At 38.7% G+C, this 16003-nt stretch overlaps 1 protein-coding gene across 6 annotated transcripts in view; it reads right to left on the bottom strand.

Moving 5' to 3' along the window:
- Positions 1-16003, bottom strand: part of DLGAP1 (DLG associated protein 1) — a 986787-nt gene that overhangs the window by 49500 nt on the left and 921284 nt on the right. For all 6 annotated transcript variants that reach the window (XM_066246182.1, XM_066246181.1, XM_066246185.1 and 3 more), the window contains one exon: positions 14193-14284. In XM_066246182.1, the coding sequence (XP_066102279.1) occupies positions 14193-14284 (92 nt within the window). The remainder of the gene's footprint in view (positions 1-14192; positions 14285-16003) is intronic.

Consider the following 16003-nt stretch of genomic DNA (forward strand, 5'->3'; position numbering starts at 1 on the left):
CATCGACCTATAATGCTGAGGATGCCGGTTTGAAACCCTGGGCTTGCCTGACCAAGGCACAAACAAGCACTCAATGAACAACTATAGAGAAGCAACTATGAGTTGATATTTCTTTCTTCTTCTTCTTCTTCTTTTTTTTTTTTTTTGTATTTTTCTGAAGCTGGAAATGGGGAGAGACAGTCAGAGAGACTCCCGCATGCGCCCGAACGGGATCCATCCACCCGGCACGCCCACCAGGGGCGATGCTCTGCCCACCAGGGGGCGATGCTCTGCCCCTCCGGGGCGTTGCTCTGCCGCGACCAGAGCCACTCTAGCGCCTGGGGCAGAGGCCAAGGAGCCATCCCCCAGCGCCCGGGCCATCCTTGCTCCAATGGAGCCTTGGCTGCAGGAGGGGAAGAGAGAGACAGAGAGGAAGGAGGGGGAGGGTGGAGAAGCAAATGGGCGCTTCTCCTATGTGCCCTGGCCGGGGATCGAACCTGGGTCCCCCGCACGCCAGGCCAACGCTCTACCACTGAGCCAACCAGCCAGAGCCGAGTTGATATTTCTTGCTCCACCACCCCCTTCTTCTTTCTCTGTAAAACCAATAAAAATAAATAAATAAAATAAATAAATAAACTCATGAAGGCCCTAGTGTGGTAGCTCAGTTGGTCAGAGTGCTGTCCTGATATAGCAGGGTTGTGAGTTTCATCCCAGGTCAAGGCACATACAAGAAGCAACCAATGAATGCATAAATAAATTGATGCTTCTCTCTACCTTTCCCTTCCCCTCTCTCTAAAATCAATCAATCAATCAATAAATAAATAAAATAAAAAATAGAATCAACTCATGAGAAGACATTCAATACCATTACGCATTAAAGAGATGCAAATTAGAACCACACTGAGATAATATCACATATCTCTTAGCATTTCTAAAATTTAAAAGAACCATATGAAATATTGACAATAATATGGAAAAACTATAACTCTCACACAGTAGGAATAACATGGACCAATAGGAAATTTCATGTAGCAGGAATATAAATTGTATCATCACCTTGGAAAACTCTTTGGTTTTTCCTTAAACTATTAAACACCCACACCCCATAAGACCCAAGATTTTACTTCTGTTCTTATCTAAGAGAAATGAAGCTTATGTTAAGCTTGTACATGAATGTACATAGCAGCTTTATTTGTAATAACTCCAAATTAGAAATGACCTAATTGTTCATCAACAGGTTAATGAATAAACAATTTTGGTATATCCATACACTGGAATACTAATCTGCAGTAAAAGGTAATATTGATGCATGCAAAACATGAATAAGTCCCAAAGTAATTATGCTGACTGAATGAAACTGGACCAAAAAGAATTATAGTTGCTTTTTAACTTATGATGGGATTTATGTCCCAATAAACTCCATCATTATGTTTTGAAAACTCTCAAAACAAAAATGTATTCAATACACCAAACCTACCAAAATGTAGCCTAGCCTACCTTAAATGTGCTCAGAACACTTATATCAGCCTACTGTTGGGCAATGTGTTTCATCTCAACAGCAATTGGCTTCCTCTTCTTCAGAAGCAGGGGATCCACATGTGTATGTTGTAGACATGACAAAATGTGAAAACACAAAAGACAATATCCAAGAAACACTAGCAACAGAGTACACCATAGGGAATTTGTTGTTTACCCTTGTGATCATGTGCCTAAGATCTGCGGCACAACTGCCCAACATCATGCCTGACCAGGAGGTGGCACAGTGGATAGAGCATCGGACTGGGATGCAGAAAACCCAGGTTTGAGACCCTGAGGTTGCCAGCTTGAGCGCGGGCTCATCTGGTTTGAGCAAAGCTCATCAGCTTGGACCCAAGGTCACTGGCTTGAGCAAGGGGTCACTCGGTCTGCTGAAGGCCCGCGGTCAAGGCACATATTAGAAAGCAATCAATGAAGAACTAAGATGTCGGAAAAACTAATGATTGATGCTTCTCATCTCTCTGTCCCTGTCTATCCTTCTCTCTGACTCTCAATTTGTTTCTGGAAAAAAATAAAAATTAACAAAAAAATTGCCCAACATCAGAAGAGAGGATCTTGCTGCATTCTGTTAGCTAGGAAAAGGTAAAGAATCAACATCTGAATTATGGTTTCTACTGAATGAGTATAATTTTTGTACTATTATGAAACTGAAAAATTGTAAGTTGAACCATTGTGAGCTGGGGACTGTCTATACATACTACATGATTCTATTTAAATAAAATTCTAGAAAATGCAAACAGACAGAAAGCAAGTGGGGGAATGAATAGGGAAGGAAAGGGTGGGTGGGAAGGAGGGGCTGATTATATACAGGTGCAGGGGGAAACTTAGGGTGTGATGGGTGTAGTTCTCTATTTTGCTGGTAATAATGGTTTAATTTCTTATATATATATCTGACAAACATATGCCAAAACTTATCAAATTATATACTTTACTGTCAGTTTATTTCAATAAGTCTGTCAAAACAAAGAAAAAGTAGATGATAGGGTTTGTGGAGGACAGATATTTATGCCCTCAAGTGCCTCCTTCAGAGCATAAAGATTATTTCAGGAGCTATTTACAAATGGATATAAAAACATTTTTTTAATGTATGAATTCTTAGATTTAGTAATTCCATTTTAGGAAATGGAATAACCTGGAACAGTGAAAATACTTATTGTACAAAGGTATTTATCACAATGTTATACAGTACTTTTTTTTTTTTTTTTTTTGTCTTTTTCTGAAGCTAGAAACCGGGAGAGACAGTCAGACAGACTCCTGCATGTGCCCGACCGGGATCCACCAGGCACGCCCACCAGGGGTCGACGCTCTTCCCACCAGGGGGCAATGCTCTGCCCCTCTGGGGCGTCGCTCTGCCGAAACCAGAGCCACTCTAGCGCCTGGGGCAGTGGCCAAGGAGCCATCCCCAGCGCCCGGGCCGTCTTTGCTCCAATGGAGCCTTGGCTGCGGGAGGGGAAGAGAGAGACAGAGAGGAAGGAGAAGGGGAGGGGTGGAGAAGCAAATGGGCGCTTTTCCTGTGTGCCCTGGCCGGGAATCGAACCCGGGACTTCCACACGCCAGGCCGACGCTCTACCACTGAGCCAACTGGCCAGGGCCTATACAGTACTTTTTTTTTTACATTAGTGTTTTTATCAGTCCACTTTTTATTTTTATCAAAGTTAAACATGCACACAGAATTTTTTTTGTGTGTGTGAGAGAAAGGGAGGGAAAGAGACAGAAAGAGGGACAAACATGGACAGACAGACAAACAAGAAGAGAGAGATGTGAGAAGCATCAATTCTTCATTGCAGCACCTTAGCTGTTCACTGATTGCTTTCTTATATATGCCTTAATGGGGGGGGGGCTCCAGCTGAGCTGGCAACCCCTTGCTCAAGCCAGTGACCTTGGTGTCACATCTATGATCCCATGTGCAAGCCAGCTATCCTACACTCAAGCTGGTAAGCCAGCAGTCAAACCAGATAAGCCTGCACTCAAACTGGTGACCTCAAGGTTTTGAACCTGAGTCCTTTGCATCCCAGGACAATGCTCTATCCACTGAGCTACTGCTTGGTCAGGCTTAAAATATCAAATTACCCTACAAGGCTACCTATGAAAAATACAAATTACCATCTCATTTTTCTGCTCCAAAGGGAGCCATTTGTAAATACTATTTTGAAATAATGTTGCTATTTTTTTGTATTTTAGTTTTTGTCTTTAGAAAAGATGAAGCCTTAGAATTCTCTCCTCCTCATCATCACTCCTCATATATTCTCTGTCTTTCTTTTTTTCCCTCTCTTTTATGCTCTCTCTTTCTCTCTCACACACAGAAACACACATAGAGAGAGATACAGACACACATACACACAAATGTACTTCGAGACCCTGAAGTCGCCAGCTTGAGTGCGGGCTCCTCTGGTTTGAGCAAAAGCTCACCAGCTTGGACTCAAGGTCGCTGGCTTGAGCAAGGGGTTACTTGGTCTGCTGTAGCCCACAGTCAAGGCACATATGAGAAAGCAATCAATGAACAACTAAGGTGCCACAACGAAAAAATACAAAATGGAACTGCCTTTTGACCCAGAAATTCCATTTCTGGGTATATACCAGAAGAAATCCAAAACACTCATTTAAAGAATATACGCACCCCTATGTTCATTGCAACATTATTTACAATAGCCAAGGTATGTAAACAACACGAGAGCTCATCAACAGATGAGTGGATTAAAAAGTGGTGGTACATATATACGAAGGAATATTAGTTGGCCACAAGAAGAAGAAATAAAATCTTACCACTTGTGACAGCATGGATGGACCTGGGGGGTATAATGCTCAGTGAAATAAGTCAGTCAGAGAAAGACAACTATCAGATGATTTCCCTTATATGTGGAATTTAAAGAACAAAACAAACAAACAAAAATAGACACAGAAGCAGACTGGTGCCAGAGGGGAGGAGGGTTGAAGTACTGAGCGAAGGGATTAAGAAGTATAAATTGGCAGGTACAGAATAGTCATGGGGATGTTTACAGCATAGAAAATATAGTCAATAACATTATGATAACTGTATATAATGCCAGGTAAGTACTGGAAAAATGGGGGGGGGGGAATTTTGTAAATGTCTAACCACTATGCTGTACACTTGAAACCAATACATAATCATAATGAATGTAAATTGTAATTGGGAAAATAAACAAATTAAAAAAAATTTTTATGCCCTGGCCTGATGGCTCAATTAGTTGAAGCATTGTCCTGACATGCCAAGGTTGTGGGTTCAATACCTGGTCAGGGCATATGCAAGAGTCAACCAATGAATGCATGAATGAATGAAGCCCAAAAATTGATGTTTCTTTTTCTCTTTCCCCCTTCCTCTCTCTCTAAAATCAATAAATCGATAGCATTTTAAAAAATAATAAAAAACTGCCTGACCAGGTGGTGGTGCAATGGATAGAGCATTGGACTGGGATGCAGAAGACCCAGGTTCAAAACCCCGAGGTTGCCAGCTTGAGTACCGGTTTACCAGCTTGTGCGCGAGGTCGCTGGCTTGAGTGCAGGATCGTAGACATGACGCCATGGTTACTGGCTTGAGCACAAAAGTCGCTGGCTTGAGCAAGGGGTCACTCACTTGGCTGGAGCCCCTCAGTCAAGGCACATATGAGAAAGCAATCAATGAACAACTAAGGTACTGCAACAAAGAACTGATGCTTCTCATCTCTCTCCCTTCCTGTCTGTCCCTTTCTGTCTCTCTCTTTGTCTCTGTCACACACACAAAAATTACACAAATACTACTTCAATACTATTATTATTATTACTTGCTTTTACTCCATGCTTACTATGACCTGGCACTGAACTATGTATATCACTTTATTTCATTTATCTCTTCTAACAACCTTTTGGGATATATATATAATTTTTGTTTGTATATTAAGATACTTGTTGCCCTGTCCAGGTAGCTCAGCTGGTTGGAGCATCACCTTGATACACCAGGGCTGCAGGTTTGGTCCCCGGTCAGGGCACATACAGGCATCAACCAATGAAGGCATACATGGGTGGAACAACAAGTTGATGTTTTTCTATCTCTCTGTCTCTTTCTCTCTCTCCCTAAAATCGATAAAATATATATATATATATATATATATATATATATATATATATATATATGGGAGTGAGAAGGCTATATTGTGTGGGACACTTGAATCCATTGTAACATAATAAATTAAAATTAATAAAAATTAAAAATATAAACATACTTGTCTAAGATTATGTAACTTCTAAGTGAAAGATCTTAAAATGCTGGCCAGCTTGGCAGTATCCACATAGAGTGAGATTCAGTGACTGTTTGATACTCTAGTATAGTGGTTCTCAACCTTTCTAATGCCGTGACCCCGCAATACAGTTCCTCATGTTGCAGTGATCACAAACCAAAAAATAATTTTGGTGGTTACTTCATAACTGTAATTTTGCTACAGTTATGATTCGGAATGTAAATACCTGATATGCATTATGTATTTTCCGATGGCTTTAGGCGACCCTGCTGGGGTCGCGATCCACAGGTTGAGAACCTCTGCTCTAGTATCTTTGTACCAATAATTTTGAAGTTCCGAAAAAAAATTTTTAATTAATTTTTTGTGACAGAGACAGAGAGAGACAGATAGGACAGACAGACAGGAAGGGAGAGAGAAGAGAAGCATCAATTCTTCATTGTGGCACCTTAGTTATTCATTGATTGCTTTCTCGTATGTGCCTTGACTGGGGGGCTACAGCTGATCGAGTAACCCCTTGCTCAATCCAGTGACCTTGGGCTCAAGCTGGTTAGCCTTGCTCAAACCAGATGAGCCCTCACTCAAGGTGGCGACCTCAGGGTTTTGAACCTGGGTCCTCTGCATCCCAGTCTGATGCTCTATCCACGTGCCCCCACCTGGTCAGGCGAAGTTTGGAAATATTTTAACACTGGGAAATTGAGGAGCCACTGAGCCACTTCACCTGCAGGTGTTGTAAGGTAACAAAAACTACAGAATTAATATGAATATTTTAAGAGACTTGGAGAACATTTTATTAATTTGGGTTAAGGTGTGCAGAGAAATTGTGAGAATAGTCTCTGTACTGTGTGATTGGTATAACCAGGATGGCCCTTAGCATTATATTGTAAATGCAAAGGGGAGGAAAACATGGATCCCCAGACATTCCACCACACCTGTGGGGAAAGGGGTGAATGGCTAGCCAGGTGCAGGAAGAGAAAAGCCAAAATAAACCTTTTCTTATAACTATGAGCCATTTGCAGGCATTTGTCCCCACTGAAACTACCTCTCCTATGTAAATGCATATAGTTAACACGTGTGACTCTGGATAGAGAGATAGTAGATGAACACTAGATAATATGGGAATGCCTTTTAATATGTAAAGAGACATCTTTCTGCCATTGTGTTGACTTGTAAATTTTGTTTTCTCCAAAATAATGTATGGTTTGCAAATTGAATGTGGTCCTATCATGTTAAAGGACATATGACTAAACCAATAGTGGTAAAGGGCTCCTAATTACAATTTTTGCTTCTGTACTTCCCACTTACAAAACTATAAAAACTAAGTAGAACAAAGGGCCGGCGCACTCCCTCAGACCACTATTGGAGGAGCTGCTGCTTGGCCAAGCTAGACAATAAAGCTTTGGTGTGTAATCGACGGACTTTGTTCGTGTCTTCAATGTTTCGGGTCCCTCTGGATTAGGCTTAACAAAATCAAGTAGCTTAGCTGTGTCTGCTTGACTTTTATGAAAAATAAATATGGTCAGAAGCAAATAGCCCAGGGAAGTCTGATGATTTTGTTTTATTTTCCTAATAAATACAAAATGTAATTCAAGTAATATAAAAATTAAAAGTTCCTCGAAAAAGTATGGGTAAAAATGTACCTGAATGTTAGTTCTCTGTTAATTGATAAGATTATGAAGGACTTTATTTTATTTCTGTAATTATAAATTTTCATAATATATAAATACTACTTACTTTTCTTATTATTAGATTATTCAATTATAGAAAAGATAGATAATACAGATACTTAATAAGAAGATACACACACACACACACACACACTGTTTTTTCAATGGTTCCAAAGCACATTAGAGAGTTATAAATTGTTAATTCCACTGTTGTATGTTTTCCTCCAAGTAAATTTGCATACTATTTTTATAATGAAAATAATACTATTTTTCCTCTTTTTGTCCACTGTTTTAGTCTTAGAGTCACTAATGGGCTAATGCTAGAAGTTTAATTTGAGCCTGACCTGTGGTGGTGCTGTGGATTAAGTGTTAACATTGGATGCTGAGGTCCCAGGTTCAAACCTGAGATTACCGGTTTGAGCGTGGGATCATTGACATGATCCTGTGGTTGCTAGCTTGAGCCCAAAGGTCACTGGCTTGAGTAAGGGGTCACTGGCTCAGCTGGAGCCCCCTAGTCAAGGAACATATGAGAAGCAATCAGTGAACAACTAAAAAGTGCCATAACTTCAAGTTGATACTTCTCATCTCTCTCCTTTCCTGTATCTGCCTCTGTCTCTGTCCCTCTTGCAAAAAAAAGAAGAAAGTTTAATTTGAACGACTGTTGAAATACAATTGTTACTTAGAAAGAAAGGGGAGATCCCTGGGAAGCTCTTAGCTTTCTCACCTTAGTAAATAGAAAGAATTGGTTTACTAGATTTGCTAATTATCAGCTTGAAAGACAAGAAGATCTCGTGCAAGTTCCTGGGGAGCAGTCAAAAGGATGAGAAAGAATGGAGACAGGATGCTGGGATACAGAACATGGCAGAAGTGAGTGGTCTGCTTTGTTTAGCATCAGTTCTGCATGTCAACAAATCTATGCCTGTAGATCCCGTCAAGCAATGCTTCGATCCAACCTGTGAAATAGGAATTGAGGAAAGATAACTAATGTTTGATGGAGATGAGGAGTTTCTTCATGGGCTTAAGATAAGAAACCTTATTTCAAAACCACATTCATTCATTGTCCCTGGCTTGTTGCTGTCGTGGCATTTAAACTAGTGACCTTTAAACAACATTTTTCTGTGCAGGGCCCCACCATGAGGCAGCCCTGGCACATTTGCCATCAATGGCATTTTGCAGATGTCATGGCTGCTTGCATACATATAAGGATTTGTAATACTAATTTTGATTCCTCAAAACAGATCAGTTACCTAGTGTATTTTACTTTTTTACTAATGAGTTGTTTACTTTTGTTTTGATTTGGACCATTGAAGATCACCCTGTATTTATAAGTCTACCCTTTAATAGACAAATCAGCCAGGTGGACTTTGCCATGTTAGTTTTAGTTCCTTAATTGTGGTAAATTCAAAAGGGGATAATGAGTCTCCTGGCCTTTTACAAAGTATTCCTCTTCCTCTTTTTGTACTATCTCTTTTTCTGGCTCTATTTTCTTCCTCTCACTTTTTTGTTAGGTTACTAGTGAGTATTAGTCTGTTTATTTGGAAAAGAAAGAGATGGATTGTATTGGCCATTCATTGCGAAAAAACAGTCTCAGCTTTATCACTAGATGATTTTTAAAAATTCCCTGTCATTAGATTATTTCAGCTGTCCTGCTTTACTTTTGAAGATCATATGTAGTCTGATCAGGTGGTGGCACAGTCTTTAGATCATTGGCCTGGGATGCTGAGGACCCAGATTTGAAACCCCATGGTTGCTGGCTTGAAGCCCAAGGTTGCTGGCTTGAGCAAGGGGTCACTGGCTCGGCTAGAGCACCTCCCTCCCCATCAAGTCACATATGGAAAGCAATCGATGAACAACAAAGGTACCAAAACGAAGAATTGATGCTTCTCATCTCTGTCCCTTCTTTGTCTGTCTGTCCCTTTCTCTCTCTTATGTGCTAAAAAAAATATATATCTAAATGAATTACTACCAGCAAAACTATAAAAATAATTATAATTAGAGATAGAGATCTAATTACTGAGGTAGAAAACAATCATTAACATAAATTAAATGCTTATTTACTTTGCAGAGGTTAACTGTAGTGTGTCCTTAGAGAAACAAAATTGAGTCTGCTAGCACTTTGGAGAATGAATTTTAAATAAATTAACTCCCGAGAAACTGACCATCCTACATACTTCAATAAATCATTAAATATTCCACTTTAATAACATGACAAAAGTGACTCATTTGAAGTTTTTGGGTTGCTACTAGATTTGGCTAAATGCATTATCTCAAATTCTTGGTGCTGGACAAATGTCAGGTTGATAATTGGTAAGAGAACAATTGACTGCAAGGGAAATGTCTGAGTACAATTTAAAAACTGAAGTCATTTTTTTCTTATTTTAAAGAAAAGATGGTATAATTGCTTTCTTGAGATTTCACTCCTTTTTTCACTTTTTTTCTTTTTTAGTATTTTTCCAAAGTTAGAAGCTGGGAGGCAGTCAGACACTCCCGCAAGTGCCGGACTGGGATCCACCCGGCATGCCCACCAGGGGGCGATGCTCTGCCCATCCGGGGTGTTGCTCCATTGTGGTTGGAGCTATTCTAGCGCCTAAGGCAGAGGCCATGGAGCCATACTCAGTGCCCAGGCCCCAATATTTGCTTGTCTGAAGAAATCATTATTTCTCCTTCATTTTGTAAGATAATTTCAGAATTCAGAAATCAAGGTTTGTGGTTTTTTTCCTCTGGAATCTTAAATACTTTATTTCATGTTCTTACTTATGTGGTTTCTGAGGAAAAGTAGCATGTAATTCTTTTTTCTTTTTTTTTTTTTTTTGTATTTTTCTGAAGTTGGAAATGGGAGGCAGACAGACTCCCGCATGCACCCGACTGGGATCCAGCAGGCACGCCCACCAGGGGGCGATGCTCTGCTCATCTGGGGTGTCGCTCTGTTGCAACCAGAGCCATTCTAGCACCTGAGGCAGAGGCCACAGAGCCATCCTCAGCGCCCAGGCCAACTTTGCTCCAATGGAGCCTTGGCTGCAGGAGGGGAAGAGAGAGACAGAGAGGAAGGAGAGGGGGAGGGGTAGAGAAGCAGATGGGCGCTTCTCCTGTGTGCCCTGGCTGAGAATTGAACCCGGGACTCCCGCATGCCAGGCCAATGCTGTACCACTGAGCCAACCGGCCAGGGCCTAGTAGCATGTAATTCTTATCCTTGCCCCTCTGTAGGAAAGGTGGTTATCCCCTCTTCTTTCAAGATATTTTTCTTTTGATTTCTTTGAATCTGATATGTATAAGTAAAGTGTACTGAGCATTTTTTCTGCTTGGTCTTCTCTGAGTTTCCTGGATCTGTGGTTTGGTATCTGACATCAATTCAGAGAAATTCTCAGTCACCGCTGCTTCAGATACTACTTTTGCTCCTTTCTCTCTTTTCCTTCTGGTATTCTCATTATACATATACTATACCTTCTCTAACTGCACCATGGTTTTTGTATATTCTGTTATTTCTTTTAAAGTTTTCTTTTTCTTTTTGTTTTTCAGTTTTGGAAGTTTCTATTGAAGAATCTATTGAAGACTCTCAAGCTCAGAGATTCTTCCTCAGCTGTGTTTAGTCTACTGATGAATCCATCAAAGGCATTCTTCATTTCTATTAGTGTTTTCGATTCCTAGCATTTATTTTTCATCCTACCTCAGAGTTTCCATTCCTCTGCTTATGTTATCCATCTGTGCTTACATGCTGCCTACTTCTTCCATTAAAGCCCTTAGCATATTTGCCATAATTTTTAAAAGATTCCTGGTTTGAGAATTAGAAGAAATCTTGCCATAAATGACTCTGGTTTATAATGGTTGTTCAGTCACATCAAACTTTTCTTTTTAACCTTTTAGTAAACCTTATAAATTATTGTTGAGAAGTAGACATGATGTCCTGCGTAAAAGGACTGTAGTGAGCAGGCCTCTTATTATGTGGTGAGGTGAGATGGGGAGGGGAACTGATTGAACAGTTCTTTTATTGAGGCTATGCCTTTAACACTGCTTCTCAGCTTCTCCCCTTTCTGTGAGACAGAATGGATAGAGGGGGTTAGAGTTAGGTATTTCCCTGCCTCCAGGCAGGTTAAGCTATGACAAAACCCTGGGAAGTTAGGCTCTGGTAAAATAGTTCCTCCTGAGAGCAGACCTGTTAAAAAACAAAATGTTCTGGTTTATTTAAAATTGGTTCCATCACCCTTTCTCTGCTCCTAGCACAAGGGATGTTTCTCTGATATTCACTGTGGGGAGCTGGTCAAGTTCCTGGAGGTAACACACCCAGAAGTGTGGTGTCCCTTCCCATATTGGGTCTTGAAGTTTTTGACTCTCAGACTTGTCCACATTGAGCCTCCAGCAATTTGTTAATTATAGTTTAGGTTTTCCTGCTCTAATACTGGTTCCCACAGAGGGCTCTGCTTTTGGGTTATACTCTACTAAGTTGTGATTCTGACTCTTTGTATCTGTGTGTCTTACCTCTCCAATTTCAGGGGCAGTGGTTTGCTTTGTGACTTCACTTCTCTGACCAATTTAAGAAGAGTTCCTTTTTAAAAAAATATTTATTCGATTGATTTTAGAGAGAGGAAGGTGGGGAGAGAGAGAGACAGACAGATAGAAACATTGATCTATTCCTGTCTGTGCCTGACTGGGGATCAAACTGGCAACCTCTATGCTTCTGGAGGACACTCTAACTAATCCAGCCATCCAGCCAGGGCATGAAGAGTTCTTGATTTTTTTCAATTTTTTCATCTTTCACTTGTTATTAAGACAGAATGGTGACTTCTAAGCTCCTTATATGCTGGACCAGAGATTAATTATTACCCTTTTCACGTATAAGGAAACCAAGGCACAATGGTATTGAGTTACTTATTTTTTTAGATTTTACTTATTCATTTTTAGAGAGACAGGAGAGAGAGAGAGAGAGAGAGAGAGAGAGAGAGAGAGAGAAAGGGGAGTAGCAGCAGAAGCATCAACTCCCATATGTGCCTTGACCAGGCAAGCCCTGGGTTTCAAACTGGTGACCTCAGCTTTTTAGGTCAACACTTTATCCACTGCGCCACCACAGGTCAAGCCGGTATTCAGTTATTTGATCAAGTGCCCTCAGCTACTATGTGGCAGAGCCAAAAATTGAATCTAGGCGTTCTGGTTCAAGAGTCTAACCACTACACCACTGAGGAAAACAAGCAAGTCACGATCCTGGGGAAAGAAGAAATATATTTCCTTACCATGAGATCTTTTGTGTCTCCTAAGTTTACATTAAAAAAAAAAAAACTGAAACACTTTATTAAAGAAACATGTACCAGAAGGGTTGACTTAAAAATAATGACTATTAAAAGTTGCAGTAAATATAATGAGTAAACATTTTAGAGTAAAAGAAAAAAACACTTCTAAACTTGCCATTTTTACAGATTACATTTCATTCCTTGTCTATCTTTGTGAATATTATACATGGGTATTATGTGTTCATCTTTTTCACTTAACATGGTAATGTTTCCATATCTTTTTTACAAATTATATTTAATAGCTGTATAATATTCTACCTTGGTGATAATGTGCTATACTTTACAAAAGCATTCTCTTACTGTTTGCCTTTGATAGTTAATATTTTTCTTTTACAATAGTAGATAATCTTCCACAACCGTTTCCCTTCCATTGACTGACTTCATTCAGGAAAGCTCAATAAATGGGATTACTTGGTCAATGGCTATATGTATCACTGTTGCCAATTTTGTCATATTGGTTTCCAGAAGAGTTACATCATTTTTTCTGGGCTTCTGGCATTCTATAATTATATAAAATACAGTTATATAGAAAACCTCTGAGATGCAAGGGCAGTGTCAATACCAGGAGGCTCTAAAATAGGATTCCTTCCATTAACTAATGCATGACTTCATTGTTTCAGTATATATTACTGGTAACCTTGCAAACAGGAGACATTTCATACATATTTATTGAAAGGATGGATGACGGATGAATGGATGAATGGATGGATAACATTTAACTGATTCCTCCCAATTAACATACAGAAAACTAGTGGTCAAGTTGAGGTGATGCCCTGATTTATAATACAGTGCCCTTTTTTATATCATACATTTGCTGTATATTTAGTATGTGCAAATCACAGTCCTGGAAGTTATGGGTTTCAATAAAATATAGTTCTACACATTACAGTCCTCACTGTTTGAGAAACTCATATACTTCTCTGGATCAAGTTCTCATTTATAAATGTACTGACCTCAAAAATATCTTCTGGACTCTGTGATCTTCTGCATCTCTAAATTTCCCATTTCTAGATACTATGACTCCAGAGTAAGCTTATTTTAAAGAGCAATCTAAAGGAATAGGTAAGTCAGGGTAATGATAAGGAATTTTTTCTTTTTTTCCTTTGTCATTCATTATTTATCATTCATTCTGTGCATACTAAACACCAGACACTATTAAGTGCTAAGGGAAAAAAAAGGAATAGGATAAGTCCTCTTTTATTAAAAAATCAACAGTGCCAAATAGGAAGGATTTTTGAAAGGGAACAGTTTTGTAACAGAACAGTAGTATACACAGTGTTTATGTATATGTATTCTACTATTCCAGCTAAAACTTAAATGGAGTGGTTTCTATTATTGAAGTATAGGAGGAAATCAGCTAATATTGTTTCAAGCTCAACCTCTAAATGCTCCCAAAGTTAGTAGAAAATATCATTGAATCTTGTTGGTTTATCATGGGGAAAAATACTTCTACCATACATGCCAACATGAAGACAAAAGAGGACAGATGCATGTGGACTCACCACTTCTCTTCTTCTACTTGCACTCCTATGGACTGGAACTTACTGGGTGCTTTATTTTCCCCTGTTTTGTCAGGTTCTTCAGCATCATCCACCTAAAGAAATAATCAAATAAATAGACGTGCTCCATTTTAGTTATCTCACTTGAAAAACAAATGTCACATTTCATTAGAAACAGCTGTACTCTACTAGAATATTTTGTGATTTTGAAAACTTTTCTTCCATATTTTTGTATTTACTGAGCACCATCACTACATTATTATAACATGCACTTTGCCCCTCCTGATCTTTGTAAAATGCGGTTGTAGTCACTTAAATGGTGGCTAATAAGTGTGTATAACACCACAATAGATTTGTATACCTATAATCACTATGTTAGAACGAAGAGCTACATTGAAACACGTTCTTGGAAGATTTGAGCCTGCAGATAACAAAATATAAAAGAAAGAAAATTTATTCTAGTTAGAATTATTGACACTGGGAGATTTAGATATTTACCTTATTAAGGTAAACTATAGAGCACGGGTCCCCAAACTACGGCTCCGCGGGCCACATGCGGCCCCCTGAGGCCATTTATCCGGCCCCCACCGCACTTCCGGAAGGGGCACCTCTTTCATTGGTGGTCAGTGAGAGGAGCATAGTTCCCATTGAAATACTGGTCAGTTTGTTGATTTAAATTTACTTGTTCTTTATTTTAAATGTTATATTTGTTCCCGTTTTGTTTTTTTACTTTAAAATAAGATATGTGCAGTGTGCATAGGGATTTGTTCATAGTTTTTTTTATAGTCTGGCCCTCCAATGGTCTGAGGGACAGTGAACTGGCCCCCTGTGTAAAAAGTTTGGGGACCCCTGCTATACAGTATCTTCATTTTCTTTTCCCTTAGACTAAGGAAATGGGTTTGACTATTACTCCACAGTTTCTACACAATTCATAAAGAAAATGTGTCCATACATAACTGAAATCACGTGTGACAGATTAGGCTTAAGCCAAATTTGAAATAAAGTTTATGCTACTTAGAGAAAATAAGTTTATTTCTTTTTTCAATGTATTAAATAAATTGTTTTCACTAACTATAAAATCGATTTAATGTAAGTTAATTGGAAATATATTATATATCATGTAAAAAGTTGAAGTCCCCCAAGAATTACTGTCAATCATTTGATACATATTTGATCATCTCTTAATATATCTAATATTACATATAAAATGATTATTAATACTAAATTTATACGGATAAGATTATACTATATATTTTACAACTCTGCAATTTGCTTTATTCATTAACACTGCTATCTTTTGGACATTTTACCATGCTAGCAAATGTATTTCTAACTTAGTATTTTTTTTTGTTACATAAATATTTGTTTTAATGACCATGCAATCCACATGGACATCAAGGTAATTTTCTCTTTTCTGCTATTACAAATAGTACTACAATTAATAGTTCATACATATCTGTAAAATATTGATAATTGTGCAACTGTTTATTGGGAAAATTTTTAGAGTAGAAATGATTGGATCTCTTTATAGCTTATGACCCTTAATAACCCTTTGCTGGTTATATATACAGTAAATGTATTTTCCCATTTATTATTTGTCTTTTAAATTTTGTCATTCATTGTAGAGAATTTTAAATTACTATGTAATTAATCTAGCTGTTATAGTTTAGAAAGGCTTCCTTTATCCTGAGTATATTTTTTAAAGTTCTCTTGTATTTATTTTTATCCCATCATTTTTTTTAAGTTTAATTTTTTAAAAATATTTTATTTATTGATTTTTAGAGAGAAGAGTGAGAGAGAGAAGGTGGGGAGGA

This window comes from Saccopteryx bilineata, chromosome 11, assembly GCF_036850765.1.
Source record: "Saccopteryx bilineata isolate mSacBil1 chromosome 11, mSacBil1_pri_phased_curated, whole genome shotgun sequence".
Taxonomy (NCBI): Eukaryota; Metazoa; Chordata; class Mammalia; order Chiroptera; family Emballonuridae; genus Saccopteryx; species Saccopteryx bilineata.